This window comes from Dicentrarchus labrax, unplaced genomic scaffold, assembly GCF_905237075.1.
Source record: "Dicentrarchus labrax unplaced genomic scaffold, dlabrax2021, whole genome shotgun sequence".
Lineage (NCBI taxonomy): Eukaryota > Metazoa > Chordata > Actinopteri > Moronidae > Dicentrarchus > Dicentrarchus labrax.
The window spans coordinates 14203934-14218991 of record NW_026136709.1 but is presented as its reverse complement, the minus strand read 5'-3'; the positions used below and the strand labels follow the sequence as shown (position 1 = coordinate 14218991).

General features: G+C 40.3%; 3 protein-coding genes across 3 annotated transcripts; 1 reads left to right on the top strand and 2 right to left on the bottom strand.

Annotated features, from left to right (window-relative positions):
• Window positions 1-280: 280 nt before the first annotated feature.
• On the bottom strand, window positions 281-3461 carry LOC127369381 (uncharacterized). Its single transcript, XM_051410678.1, has 8 exons — window positions 3386-3461; window positions 3196-3305; window positions 2892-3036; window positions 2674-2787; window positions 1689-1833; window positions 1426-1574; window positions 1193-1332; window positions 281-1045 (listed from the first exon to the last, which is right to left on the bottom strand). The coding sequence occupies exons 2-8, from the start codon at window positions 3293-3295 to the stop codon at window positions 894-896; spliced, it is 945 nt and encodes a 314-aa protein (XP_051266638.1). The 5' UTR covers window positions 3296-3305; window positions 3386-3461; the 3' UTR covers window positions 281-893.
• Window positions 3462-5012: 1551 nt separating this feature from the next.
• Window positions 5013-7216, bottom strand: LOC127369702 (nanos homolog 2-like). Its single transcript, XM_051411322.1, has one exon. It carries the CDS (start codon window positions 5891-5893, stop codon window positions 5360-5362), a length of 534 nt encoding a protein of 177 aa, XP_051267282.1. The 5' UTR covers window positions 5894-7216; the 3' UTR covers window positions 5013-5359.
• Window positions 7217-7315: 99 nt separating this feature from the next.
• On the top strand, window positions 7316-14970 carry kpna1 (karyopherin alpha 1 (importin alpha 5)). Its single transcript, XM_051410605.1, has 14 exons — window positions 7316-7417; window positions 8155-8288; window positions 8571-8684; window positions 8829-8928; window positions 9263-9357; window positions 9611-9742; window positions 9930-10018; window positions 10131-10230; window positions 10406-10569; window positions 10981-11059; window positions 11166-11291; window positions 11416-11543; window positions 12117-12292; window positions 12923-14970. Exons 2-14 carry the CDS (start codon window positions 8163-8165, stop codon window positions 13108-13110), a joined length of 1617 nt encoding a protein of 538 aa, XP_051266565.1. The 5' UTR covers window positions 7316-7417; window positions 8155-8162; the 3' UTR covers window positions 13111-14970.
• Window positions 14971-15058: the final 88 nt, after the last annotated feature.

Below are 15058 nucleotides of genomic sequence, written 5' to 3'. Positions count from 1 at the left end.
ATGTTGTTTCACTATTGCTGTATTTCTACTGCAAAGCATTTTCTGTAGATGACATACATTGATAGTGCTTGTATGTTCTGATTCATGTTAGTTTCTTTTCAGTGTGATATATTTCAAGTCAAAGACCGCCTATAAAACCATTCTCAAGTGACCTACAGTACCAAGGACATTATTGTTTGATTAAACAGCTGCAGTGTTCGTTATCTCTTATGTACTGAAGATTAAACATTGTTTCGGGACATAATAATGATCAAAACCAACAGAACAGGCCTACTCACAGATAAATAGTCTTCATGTTTATTGCAAAAAACAAGCTAGAAGTTGTCACCGTTAGTGCAATCAGAACAGCAGAAATGTCCATTTATAAATAGGGGAGGTTCAAACTTCAATTAGCAAACGGAATATAATTATATGATAGGACCCATTCATGAATGAACCGCCCAAAGCGGCCTCTCCTTGGTGAAGCAGCGAAAATCATACAGTGACTATCTGAAAAGTAAATATGACTAAATGATAAAGCCATATGCAATAAACTATATATATAAAGAGTTACACAATCCACACACGGCATAAAAAACAATTACAGAAAAAGCCTTCATAATACATTTACACAGTGAATGTTTATCTCATATATACCACAAATGCATAAAACTAAGGGAAAACAATACATATTTTTAACAGTATACAAAACAGAAGAACACAATGTATTGACAGCTAATAAGACAACTTAAATTGGACTTCAGCATCACATCAGTTCATGTCACTTCTATAGTGTCTCCAAGTAAAAAGTAGATAATTACAATATATACAAAGCATTAAGAAATACATATCATGTGGAAACAATACTGCATCAGTACAGAAAGATTTATCACAAAAATATACATTCAGCATCATCACTTAAATATCGTCTTCTGCTTCTCAGCGATCTCCATTGGAGACATGACCTCTGGGCTGGCATCTTCATAAAGTGGCTGTTTGATGTTCTTCCACACGACCAAAAATACCCGCATGACAAACAAGGTACAGGCTATAGCCAACAGTGCAGCTACAGTGGAAAGAAATATCAGGGGGAAGCATTAGTGTGCATACTATCAGTCCTTTATGGCATATATAATTGATGATATATATAATTTATCCTGTTTCAGGTGATGTAATAGAGACTAAGATGTTTAAAATGATTGAAATTCCTCACCAATGAAGATGTTATTGCGCGTTGGAGCTGCAGCGTTATAGTTTTTGGTGAATATCCCCGTCAGTGCCCAGATCACAAAGGGGTAAATGGTGAGAATGTACCTCACGTGTTTGTCGAGGACAACGTTTTCCAGGATAAACCTGCGAGAGATCCAACACGTTTGCTCAAGAAATAAGTTTTTTATGAACTTATTAAAGATATTGCAGATTTTTCTTCCTCTACTTCACACTTACCACCCAAACAACACTACAGTCAAAATAGAGAGTGAGACTGTGGCAGCGTCCGTCTGTGACATGTTTGCATCATGGGTCAGCACAATGGTCAGGTTAACTAGGGATGCTATGGTCGTCCATGTTGCATATATGGCAATACCATTCTGAACCTGTTGCAGAGACAACAGACAGGACTTAAATGCAGAGACATATGCAGGATATCTCTCAGGAGAAAAACATATGAGAATAGATTTTGCCAAAATATATGTTAAACATTAACGAACCAACACACGGTGGAGCCACAGATCTACTTTGTGGTATTTGTTGAGCCAGGCTCCATAGATGCTGAGGCAATGGCAGGAGAAGAATATCATGAGGTAGTTTGTCGAGGCAATGAGGATGAGGAAAACCAGTGCTGCAGGCATCAACCTTTGATAGGGATGAAAAATATTAGAATATTAGACTTTGTTACTCAACTTGTCCTCTATATACGGAAGCGTATTGCATTCACTTGAAAATGTATTTGTTTTTCGGAGTAATTATTTCTGTTTTTCAGAGTAATTTTTTTTTTCTTCTGTTTTTCAGACTAATTTTTTATCTGACTTTAGAGAGCATTTGAAGTTATTCTTTGATCTGGGTTTAAGACACTGGGAGATAGTCCTGTCTTTAAGTCATATAGATGGTATTATCATTAGTTTGTCGACTCTACGCAGGCACCTGAGGACTTTGCTGTTGTTTAGAAGGAAAGCCCATTCAGATGTGCTAGACATAGCAATATAAACATAGCAAAATTGACCCGGTACGGTTGATAGTTGAAGATGGGGCATGTATGTGCGGGCAGCAGTCACCATAGGTCCATTGGTGTCACTTGCAGGTTGGAGGTTCTCGCGGGAGTTCGAAGTATCTCAATAATTCAGAAAGAAAATTACTCCGAAAAACAGAAAAAAATTACTCAGAAAAACGGGGGGGGGGAATTGTCAGAAAAAACAGAAAAAAATTATTCAAAAGTCCAAATTCAAGTAATTGCAATAATGCCTCAATGATCTCATTAATCATAGGTGAAGACTTGGGACTAGAGACTCTAGTAACCATGCTTGGATAGGCTCAATCATCCCCTTGAGTCTGAACAGGAGCTAGCATTTTTCATTAGAAATGTGCTACATATACACTTAGTTTTCCTGGAAGAATTAACTGAAGATGGTTTCACAATACTATGAAATCATTTCTGTTGAAAATTATGATTCATATGCAGAAAAACTCCCATCTTACTTTCTGTCCCACAGGAACAACCATGCCGTGTTGAGAGCCAGATTCACACACCAAGTCACAAAAAATCCATGTGGCAAAATAGCAGGGCTGCAGTAGACGTAACCGTAGGCATTCCTAAAGAAACAAATAGCAGAGAGGTAAATGTATAGACTTCAGCATATAATATACAACGTAGGAGACAGATAACCTTTATTGATGCATAGGAACAATGTACATACTTCCTAAAGATGCCGGAGAGGACATAGACCACCACTAAAGCCAAAAAGATGTAAATGATCGACCAAATAGTGAAGGTCCATCCTGATGGTGTGATCTCGGTTACAAACTCATCTGAAATATTACCAGTGGACGCCAAAAATGGATCTGGGGGGACACAAAACAACAGCGCTGAACGGATACAGTGCACATCCGTAATTATTGTAAAAATTTATTTTTACACACTTGAAAAGTCAAATGATAACTGAATCTTATATTACAAATTATAATAAAGTAATAAAATATAAATGAAGCAGTTAAACTTACATATTCCCGGCGCTGCCAGAGCAGTCAATGCCATAGTGATAATGAAAAAGATCAGTCCCAGCACTATGGCAACCAAAAGGCTAATGTTGTGTTTTGCCATTGTGGTCAATCTAAAAAACACAAGGAAAATAAATTAACACACGATAAGTTGGCATCAATATTAGCATGAATGAAGAAGCTTATGACCTACCGTTTATTGTGCGTTCTGGATGAAAGTGACACAAAGACTGCTGCTGAGGAGTCGCTTTTATTGCATTAAAAGGAGCCGCTTGTGTAACTGCGAGGCTTTTATGATCCATCAGCACGTGTACATGTTTGAACTTACATAACCAGAGTTCGCAGGCTGCCCTTTGTTTTCAAATGATGGACAAAATGAATCTGTTAATCAGTGAAAAGAAATAAAATCACATGACTTAAGATTAATGATTCTCTGCTTCATAAGTTTCATAATTATAAACATTTAGAAAAGCAAGACTTTGTCCCTGTAGTGATGTGTTTGGTAACAGGTCTTTATCAACCAATCACATCAGTTTGTGGCCCAGTAGGTGTGACCAAAGTTATGTATCACAACTTTGACTATGGACAAGGTGCTGGGGAGTTCAGGGTCTATACCTGAAAATACACACTGCTTCTGCAGCCAATAACATGTTTATAACAATGAGTTATAGGAGAGTAAACAAACCCCGAGGTCATGCGGATTATAAGACAAGCAGACACTGTAGAAGTAAAGTTTGACTACTGAACTAATAGATCTGAATACTTCTTCCACCCATGTATGTAACTCTCCTACTCCTATTACATTAAGGACACTTAAAAAAGTACTCCTTTTGTTTCACTAATGTCTGCTGATCTTGCAATGTTATATGAGTAAGGACCCAACTGTATTTTTTATCTAACCGTGGTTACTCAAGTTTATTTCATGTTCTCAATTGTGCAACATTATATATAATTTCAGTGGTGGAACGTTACTAAATCAAGTGTTCTTCTTCTTTTTACTCCAGTTTATGGTTTCGTCCCAGATGAGGAATTTACATATAAAACATATGACGACCACATAGAATATGTCACATTGTTATTGTTAAACTACTCCTCCTCAGATAGCTACAACATTAAAATGCATCCCACGCACTGAAGTAACAGTTAAAAGAATCCAATAAGATCTCTCTCTCTCTCTCTCTCTCTCTCTCTCTCTCTCTCTCTGTCTACAAGGGGTCATTATTCATACACCATCACCTGTTTAATAACAACAATTTATCACCTGGTCAAAGCAGTTTGTGGGACCAGAGTTTGCTGTTTTATGAGTATGAATTAGTGAGTAATGAAATGCTGACTTGCTCCTTTTGCTATTAGTATTAAAGTTATGACTCTGTACTTACTACTGTATTTATACATATTACCTCAAACTCCAAATAAATCTGTAGTACATTTACTATTTATATTTTCAGTGGTAAGTTGATTTTTTTCAATCATAAGCTACTTCTGCTTCACCACATTTGCAAACAAAATGTGCTTTTTGTTCATTTATTTAGAAGTTAGGTCTACTTTAAAGATACTTGATAGCCACATAGCAGGATGGTTTGAATTTGCATTTAAAATTAAAGATTTCTAGCATGAATCAACTGGTTAAAATTTTGATATGAACAACAAGTCTCCATATATGTAGACTTCATAATAGTATTAATATCCAGGATACATTTTGTAACATTCAGAGAATATACTTTTTGAAAATGTATATATTTTCTATAGAGTCCAACAACCTATCAACAGAAACCAAACTGGTTTCAATTTCAAAAGAAACCACAAGAAAACACAAGGCCTGCAAACATTTACCATATTTATTTTTGATGTACAAGAAGACAGTTTTAGTTTTGCGGTTTCCAAAATGTCAGTTTTTGACACTTAAGTTTTCAAAGGTTTGATAACATGTTTTAAAACATTTTTTTTTAACGCTGGACAGGTTGATGATGAAACTATGTACCCTCTGAACAGCAGACTGTCTGCAGCAGAATGACAGTAATATTAATGCAAACATGTCAAACATGAAATATTTCAAACACTTTGGGAACCTACAACAGTTTGTGTAAACATGAACACATGACCAAAACAGTTCTTGGTAATTATGTACAGTCTTTTCAGTGTCCTCAGTCTCTCAGTGTCTTATCAGCTACCAGAACCTGGACCCTGGAAGCTTCCTCGCAGCGTCCTGCCGCTGCGCCTGCGGGCAGTACCGGCGTGTGTGAGCGTGGTCCCCGGTGGCTGCACAGATAGGACAGGTGTAGTTCCAGAGGATGGGGCAGGTGACTTTCCCGTCGTCTGACTTCAGCCTGTGTGACCGGTACACCCTCACAGATTCCCCGTTCTGCTTACAGAAGCGGCAGAAGTATGAAGGGGTCCCGCTGCAGCTGGTGTCCGACAGGCTGCTGACTGAACTGGTCCCTGGGGAGTTCTTGAAGTCCTCTCGCCGAGAGGTTTGGATGTGGCTCCACGGAGCCGCTGCTGCTTCTTTCTTGGGCCCCTCGGTGTCTCCGTGGTCCCTGTCTCGCCTGTCGCACAGCCTCTCCATGAGTCTTCCCAGGTTCATGTAGTCGTGCCACATGTCGAAGCAGTCCCCGTCAGAGAGGAGGGAGCTCCGGACCCCGACTTGTCTTTGCATTGTTGTCATTTTTGGAGGAATAATTTGCGTTTTGCCTTGGAGCATCTCATATTTGTAGGCGTCTGAAACGGCTTTAAAGTGCAACAGTGTTTCGATCCTATAGGCTGTAGACAGATCGGTGGCACCTGTGTCTGCAGAAAAAAGGGGGCATATTGTGCAGTTTGGGGTTTTCTTTCATCTCAGGGGCCTTTAGGCTGGATCATGGTCGTGTGCCGTTTGAGATTGAGATGCTTTTTTTGTAACACACTAAACTTTCCAGACAGTGCACCTGTTGTGCTTTAAGTGCCCAGGGGTCAAGCAGGAGGGTCAGAGTGAGTTAATGCATTATTTTACTCTTGATTGTAAGCAATAGTAAAAACCTGACCTGACACCGTCCCCACCCTCACACACACACACACACACACACACACACACACACACACACACACACAATCCAAGACTATTGTATGATTTTATGTAGGAATTTAGATGTATAATTATAATTATGCAGAAATATAAGTTATGTGCCTACGAGGATGCTTTCATATGTGCCATTACTGTATTTTCTTTCCTATTTTAATTCACCTATAAAGCAGTCCCCCCAGTATAAACAATGAAATGTGCTACATAAATATATAAATATAGATCTACTATATGTCTGAATAGTTTTCAACATAGGCTACTGAAAAAAAACGTGTGTGATATTTGAGAATCATGATTATTATGGTAATTATTATACAACATTATTATAATATAATTATTATATATAACATTCCCCCGGATGTATATTCAAAAGAAGCAATACATAATTATTTCCTGGGTGTATACGCATATGTATATAAATAATTATTTTATTTTGCTCATTTCCTATGTTATTGTTTTTCTGTGTAACATGAAGGGACTGCAAACGTCCCTTAATACAACCTTGTGTATTATAATCAATAAAAAGATTCACAGTGCTGGGCCCCTCTCATATGATGTGTGTTTGTTGTTTATCTGCACGGACGCGCCCACCTAATGGGCTGACCGCTGGCACTTAAACAGTATCATTGTTCATGGTTCATACAACTTTCACACAACACCGAAACTCACACCACACAGTGCTCATCAACAGAACTGAGGGGCCGACGGATGCATTCAAGCGTCCTCGACCACGGTGCTCTTTTTTTGAATGTCTCCAACTTTGTTATCGCCGGCGCACAGGTCGTTTATGGAGCTGCGTGCTGCGCGTTCACCCCACTGCGGCTGTGCGTCGGAAGAAGGCGTGCACCCACCGCAGTGTTGTTAAACTGCTTTTTACTCAAATATGTGTTGACAAACATGTTGTCTGTGTATTCCTCTTTCACACTGGGTGTTCGGGACGCTTCATGTGGACAGTGGAGGGCTTGTTTTTCTAGTTATTTACAAAGCAGCAGCGTCACGTGGGTGGGGCGGAGTGTAAATAAGTGCGGGGGGAAGTGTGTGTGTGTGTGTGTGTGTGTAGGTGGGGGGGGGGTTGCGTTTCATACCACGCATGCGCAGTATCATACCGGCGACGGCTCTACAAACGGTGGCCTTGCGAATAAGGGGATTAAGAGCCCAATTTGACAGGTCGGTTAATAGTAATTACATGTTTTTTAAGGAGTCTCTGTGTGTACACGCGTTATTATCAGAAGGTATTTTAACTCTTGATGTCGGCGACATTTGGAAAATATCAGGCTGTCGCATGAGCTGACGTTAAGGTGGCATTAGAGAGCTAACGTTAGCTAATTCAGCTAGCCTCCGTTAGCCAGCTCTCGGCTGTTAGCTGTATTGTGCTAACAGCGGCTGGGGCATTAGTGTAGTCCTTCCTGTGGACCCGCTCTTTGTTGGTTTTATATCGTTTTGTGTTTTTTTGTGGATTTGTGAATCGATTAGGGTGATCATCAGACAATAATATGTGTTTGGCTGCTTGTTAATCACCACGCAGTGTTAAAGATACATAAGCCAGCTAGCTAACTTAGTATCCTTAGATGCCCCCATTGGTTGGACTCTGACTGCTGAGAGGAGTGATGCCCTATTTAGTTATGTAAACTACATTTGAAGTTTAGATATCAACGTAGTGTGTGATTGTCTCGGTAATCTTTATATTTGACACAAACCTGGTGAATGGTGCCCTACTCACTGCTAACTCTGCTACTTTGGCTTTACATAACATACATAACATACATAACATACATGTATAAATGTTTGTCCAGCTGGTGGTGTGAGATATAATGGGGGGTTTTGCCAAATTTGGAAGTTAAGAGGTTTTCGTCCCAGCCTTATTCAAGTCTGTCTACATAACATGTATTTCTGTATCTCCCTAGGCTGCACAATGAGTCAGGGTAAGGACAATGCACGACTCAAGAGCTACAAGAACAAGTCCCTCAACACAGATGAAATGAGAAGAAGGAGGGAAGAGGAAGGACTACAGCTCCGCAAACAGAAGAAGGATGAACAGGTGAGCCAAGTATGGAGGAAGTCATTTAGACCTCCTCAGCAGAGGATGAGTTTTAATAAGCTTTCTTGTGGAGGTAGAATAGTCTTTGAGGTAAATTAAATTAATTGTAACCGCACTTTACAGATCACTGTCAGACATAAACAGTGTTAATGATAATGACAATTATCTCCTATAAGGGTGTGAACTTGAACCCCTGTTGTGTTCATAGCAATGTAATAATGAAGAGATAATATATGTAATCATACAAAGTAATTTATTATTATTATTATTATTCTATTACAGCTTTTTAAGAGGAGGAATGTTGCCACAGTGGAGGATGATGGCATCCCAGAGGATGATGGGATGGCTGATAGCGGCTACCTGGAGTCCCAGGCTAACAACATGGACCCACTTACGGTAAGAAGAGAAACATTCATCCAACCAGTTGGTGATACCAACATAAACAATCCTGCTATCAATCTACATTCACTGTATGTGTGAATTCAGATGTGACAGCATTTTGTCTGGCTTTTATAAAATCTGAATGTTTGTGCTTCACAGGGTGGGGTGATCTCTGAAGATATGACTCAGATGATATTCTCCAGCTCTCCTGAGCAGCAGCTAATAGGCACTCAGCGCTTTAGGAAACTCCTTTCTAAAGGTGAGGGTGTCATAGATGGATATTTTCTTCCTCTGTTAATGACAGTGGCTACATATTTTACAAGGGAACTTGGTTATTATACATTGATGCATTATATAAACAAGGTCAATCTGTTAAACAGGCAGTTTTCTTCAATAAAACTAGTCTCAAAAAAAGAACAACAACATAACAGACGCAACAATAAAATACTTATTTTTACCTCATATTCAATCTGACAATGAATTCATTTTAAATACATGAGTAAATATTTTAATCTATTGGTATCAAGATAATGCTATGGTAGGTGTTGCTATCATAATAACAATAATAGTAATAATAATATTTATTTACACAGAACCTAACCCACCCATCAATGAAGTCATTGCCACTGCCGGGGTGGTGGAGCGCTTTGTTGAGTTCCTGAAGAGGAGAGAAAACTGCACATTGCAGGTACATTTCCTCAGTATGTCTTACTAACAGTGCAGGTGTGCACAAGCTGACTAAGCTGGGGAGGCTCGAAGTCGCTTTATTTTTCTTGTTGTGTTTTTGTTTATTGTGAACTCTTCCTGCCCTAACAGTGAATGTCAAATACTGTATGTATGTATGTGTTGTGTGTGGTGCAGGTAAAGAAAATGTAACATGTTTAACAGTTTAAATCTAACCTGAGAGATCAGTATGTAATACATTTTGACTATTGTTTTAGTTTGAGGCTGCATGGGTGTTGACCAACATCGCATCAGGTACATCCCACCAGACTCGGGTGGTGATCCAGGCAGGAGCTGTACCTATTTTCATCGAGATGCTCAGCTCAGATTTTGAGGACGTACAGGAACAGGTAGGGAGGATTCAGACATCGCTGACAGTCACATAAACCTTTCTGATTTCATTTCCCCATTACAAATTTTATATAAAAAACAACATATATGTAGTTAACCTGCCTGGTTGAATAAAACATAGTCTTGTCATTGAATACAATGTAATGTTGTTTATCGACTGACCTGAATAATTGCTTTGCCCCTCAGGCAGTGTGGGCCTTGGGAAACATAGCAGGAGATAGCACAGAATGCAGAGACTTTGTCATAGACTGCAACATCCTGCCTTCCCTGGTGCAGTAAGTAGCAACTCACATTGCCTTCCTCCTGAATCTTTTTATCACGCTTGAAAATAAAGAGCAACTTTGCCCCTGCATCCTCAGTAAAGCATGCTTGGTGAAACTCTTGCAGGTTGTTGGCCAAACAGAATCGTCTAACGATGATGAGGAATGCAGTGTGGGCGCTCTCAAACCTGTGCAGAGGAAAGAACCCACCTCCGGACTTCACTAAGGTAATTTGCCAAGATAAACATATCACTATGGCAACAGCAAACCTCTCACATTGCTGAAGTACATCATATCTCTCATTTCAAGGTCACAAACTGTATTGAGTTGCTTATATTTAACCTGGGAAACAGTCACTCCCACTGAATATGTTCCCCTCCCACCACATTTCTTTTTCCCCAGGTGTCCCCGTGTCTCAGTGTGTTGTCTTGGCTGCTGTTCGTCAATGACACAGACATTCTGGCTGATGCATGCTGGGCACTCTCCTACCTATCTGATGGCCCCAATGACAAAATCCAGGCTGTTATTGATTCCGGAGTCTGTCGCAGGCTGGTGGAGTTACTGATGTAAGGCTTTAAACACACACTGTATACTTACAATTCTGAAGTATTACACAACTGAGATATGTATTGTTGGTTTTCACTCTGGCAGTAACAGAATGTCCCATGTGAACCATTTATCACCACTACATTGGGTGTGACAATCCAGATGTGGGTGTGTTGTGAAAATTCTCAGACAGCATTTGAGTTTGACTAATGCATTACTAACTGCAAATGTCAGGAGAGAATACACTTCAAAAAGTCCTTATAGTATTTCCATGTGGAAAATTCCATAAACTCACTGTCGCTACAGCAGAAGGAAAGATTTAACATGTTCTCCTGCTGTCATGAAACTAGAGGGCGATCGTTTTCATATCAGTTTGAAGCATTGGAAACAACATCTGAGTGATCGTACGTTACAAATCCACTTTGTTCCAGGCACTCTGATTATAAGGTGGTATCTCCTGCACTGCGAGCTGTTGGGAACATAGTCACTGGAGATGATCTACAGACACAGGTAATGGCAGCATGTACACAGACACACGTAATACTTATCCAGAGGGTAATTGAATACTTACAGATGAATATTTCTGACTTTGTGTGTAATTTGTGTGATTACCTAGGTGATTTTGAACTGTTCAGCACTGCAGTCCCTACTTCACCTCCTCAGTAGCCCCAAGGAGTCTATTAAGAAGGAAGCCTGCTGGACGATTTCAAACATCACCGCAGGGAACCGAGCACAAATACAGGTAGATGTGTGTGTTTATGCCGGTGGGGCGTCCCATAGAATAACCCAAAGAGGGTTTTGGTACAGAGGTTTGAAAAGTTGACAGGAGCATTTCCTTGTCTAATCAAGTTTTTCCTTCTTTGTAGATGGTGATAGATGCAGGTCTGCTGCCTCCTCTCATCACTATCCTGCAGGTAGCAGAATTTCGCACAAGGAAGGAGGCGGCCTGGGCCATCACCAATGCCACCTCGGGGGGCTCTGCAGAGCAAATTAGGTAAGATCACTGATGCAGTTAAGCGTAGCATCCGACCAGTGTATACAGAGCTATATATAAGGTCTCACATCCATTGAACTAAGAACTAACTAAGAGCAGATATAAAACAGCATTAACAGTCAGAATTAATGCTTATAAAAGTATATCCTAGCTCTGTGGCAGTGGCTTTAAAGCTCTAAAGTTTGTATTTTAAAACTGACTCAAATGAATAAATGTTAAAAAATAAATCAAAAAACATACAGCATGTGTTGCAAGATTATGGGAGGACAATAAGAACTAATCAATACTCCTAATTACACTGGCATAAATCCTTTAAGGCAGTAGGGTGACCTTCCTTTAGCTGGTGTAGTTTTATCTTTCGATGGATTTGTGGTTTATTGATTATGCATTGCATCCACTGTTAAGACGATTAGTTAGTAAATTAATAAAAATGATGTTCCCTGATCTGTGTGTGTGTGTGTGTGTGTGTGTGTGTGTGTGTGTGTGTGTGTGTGTGTGTGTGTGTGTGTGTGTGTGTGTGTGTGTGTGTGTGTGTGTGTGTGTGTGTGTGTGTGTGTGTACTGCCCCCTGCAGGCACCTAGTGGATCTTGGCTGTATAAAACCTCTGTGTGACCTGCTCACACTTATGGACTCCAAAATAGTTCAGGTGGCTCTAAATGGCCTGGAGAACATCCTGAGACTGGGAGAACTGGAGGCCAAGAGGGGAGGTGGCATCAACCCTTACTGTGCACTCATTGAAGAGGCCTACGGTGAGTGTACAAGCATACATGATTCAAATGATGTGTTTATATTAAAGCAATTCTAAATGTACCCACTTGATCCAAACATATTTATCTTGGTAAATAATGCATATACATAGTATATTTCAGTACTTTTTTAGTATATTTCAATTTTTTCCTCTACTATATATGATGTAGGTAACATGAACATACTAAAGACACGTTGTTTTACACATTTGTTTACATTGTTGACTAGCTCTTATTATTATACTTATTAGAAAGATAGCTTTTAGGTGGACTTTGCAAAGATTTATGCAATGAGGAACCTTGTCGTGTTAACTTTTCTGAAGGCTGTGAAGCCTTTAGAAGTCCAGCTTTATCCTGAATTAACCGCACCACTTTTTCAATTAACTGATTAATCCTGAATTCCAGAAAATGTCTGAAAATATTTTTTAAAGCCTATTACAGTCTCCCAGAGGCCAAGGTGACATCACTGTTACAAAATCCAAAGATTTACAGTGATATAAAACCAGAGAAAACCAGCAAATCCTCACATTTCAGAGGCTGGAAAGCAATTTTAAGACAAAATTAGTTACTTTAATTGCTGGCAGTTAATTATTTGTCAGTAGACTAACCATTCTAGCACTACATCCTTCTCAGGTCTGGACAAGTTGGAGTTCCTGCAGGGCCACGAGAACCAGGAAATCTACCAGAAAGCCTTCGACTTGATCGAGCGCTACTTTAACACTGAAGACGAGGACCCGTCTCTGGCTCCCGCCGTCGATCTGCAGCAGCAGCAGTTCCTCTTCCAGCAGTGTGAGGCCCCGATGGAAGGCTTCCAGCTATAATGCTAAATCCTCCCTTCCTCCGTGCTCCACCTTCATCTTCACCTCTGCTCATTTCTCTCACTCTCTGCCCACTGCCACGATCAAGGGGTCACGACGACCCTCGGCTCCCCTCCTCTTTTTCCCTTCTCATCGTCAGAGAGGTTGATTTAATCATTATCATGATTATGAAAAATGTAACATTACGGGAGCACGTGTGTGCGTACGTCCAATGTGGGTCAAGTTCTGCAGTCTTGTCAGCCAGTTTGTGAAGGTTTCACTCATCATTCTGTCCCTGCGTACCTGCCCAGGCCCCAGCCGTCTCCTACTAGCAGACTGTACCTGTAACACCACCCCAGTCTTACTTTTTTGGATCTCCTCCTCGGCTCATCCCAAATAAAAAGCACCTACCCATGTTCCAGTAGGATTTGACGATCCCTATCCCTGATTTAAGCGGGAGTTTGTAGGACTGACTGCTTGTCTGATTAAAGCATTAATGACTCGCAAGACAGACAAACATGGACGTGATTTATACCCCCTTTCCACACACACACACACCACACACACACATACACACACACACACACACACACACACACACACACAAGAAGAAGAATGATCTAACCTAAACACTGGACTGACTATTGAGACATTTGACTGTGGTCTTTGGACTGAACTGCCCACAGCGGGGCACCATGGCCAGTCCCAACCCAAGGACTCAACTGACCTCTGCAAAAGGCACTTAATCGACTCAAAAATGGAGGTTGAATTCCCTCACCTCCTCTCACCGGGCCATTGGACAAGTGACCACAGATGGACAAATTAGTAACTTGACTGTGTCGCTGAGGGGTGGAGCTTGTCAGTGATAAACCAGGCTGCTTGCGTTCCCTCTTGGATCTCATATCATGCATTCCTTCATCCAGTAACGGGCCTTTCCACCAGCACAGGCTCCATCCTGAAGAGTTTAGACTGCCTCCCGCCTCCGGTGTGATGTGAATAACCCCGTGGAACCATGGGAATTGGAGTCTTCCCTCGCACTGAGACAATTGGACAGACTTGGACAAGACAAAACAGACTATTTAACCCTGAAATCTGTCTAGCGGCAGACCAGGGGGAATTTTTATTATCTTACCATAATTTCATTTCATTTGCAGCACTTTAGTTGAGGACTGACGCCTGCTCTTCGAGAATATACTGTAGTTTTTACATTAACTATTTAATTGGTTGATGACACAGCGCTTCCCTCCTCAGGAAGCGAGGCGTAAAGAGGTATGGTCTCAATCCTTGGTCCCCTCTTGGTATGACAAGGATTACAATGTACTTCACTGTTTACCCTTCCCACAAAGGGACTCTAGCAGATTGTGGACTGAAACTGTTAGCACACTAATTAACAATCAGTTGATCATGCTGCCTCAGCAGAATTTTATTGTCACAAAGTAAATGAAAGTCATTTGGAAAATTGGATGTTTAGCTGTGAGTCTAAAACATGACTTTCCAACACTTGTTCAGGAGGTATTTTACAATTTGATCATGCCAAATCATCACCACATATATCAGCTATTGGGTCTTAAGTTTCTTTTTAAATACATAATGTTTTTTAGTTGGGGATAGCATCTGTCATGTTGCTGATGGTGCCATAATCTTTATTCTATAGAAATCCTTCCACATAATTTCAACAAAAATCCAGATTAAAACTTGAAAATGCTGGTGATCACCTTAGTTAGCAGAACTGAATGTTTGTTTACCAAGTCCTCTTTACATTGCTTACTTTTTGTCAAAATCTCTGCAAGAGATGACCAGCTCTACATGTTAATTACTGTTTGTTGTACTGAGTTTGTGCAGCTGTCCCCTGTTATGCCATTTGCATAAAAGCTGTTTCATGAACCACAGTGTAAGTGAATCAGTTTCATTGTAGTTAGTATACAGGGTGAAGTATTTCCTTCCATCAAATTACTGCTGTACAACTAAAGAA

What these genes read in the sequence shown, in the direction of transcription:
- kpna1 (XM_051410605.1), top strand. Translation starts at nt 8,163, where the DNA reads ATGAGTCAGGGTAAGGACAATGCACGACTCAAGAGCTACAAGAACAAG. An exon ending in GAGAAAACTGCACATTGCAG is followed by an intron (nt 9,358 to 9,610) that starts GTACATTTCCTC and finishes CTATTGTTTTAG; the next exon opens with TTTGAGGCTGCATGGGTGTT. An exon ending in AGGCTGGTGGAGTTACTGAT is followed by an intron (nt 10,570 to 10,980) that starts GTAAGGCTTTAA and finishes ACTTTGTTCCAG; the next exon opens with GCACTCTGATTATAAGGTGG.
- LOC127369702 (XM_051411322.1), bottom strand. Translation starts at nt 5,893, where the DNA reads ATGCTCCAAGGCAAAACGCAAATTATTCCTCCAAAAATGACAACAATG.
- LOC127369381 (XM_051410678.1), bottom strand. Translation starts at nt 3,295, where the DNA reads ATGGCAAAACACAACATTAGCCTTTTGGTTGCCATAGTGCTGGGACTG. An exon ending in TCTGGCAGCGCCGGGAATAT is followed by an intron (nt 3,037 to 3,195) that starts GTAAGTTTAACT and finishes GTGTCCCCCCAG; the next exon opens with ATCCATTTTTGGCGTCCACT. An exon ending in TTGTTCCTGTGGGACAGAAA is followed by an intron (nt 1,834 to 2,673) that starts GTAAGATGGGAG and finishes TCCCTATCAAAG; the next exon opens with GTTGATGCCTGCAGCACTGG.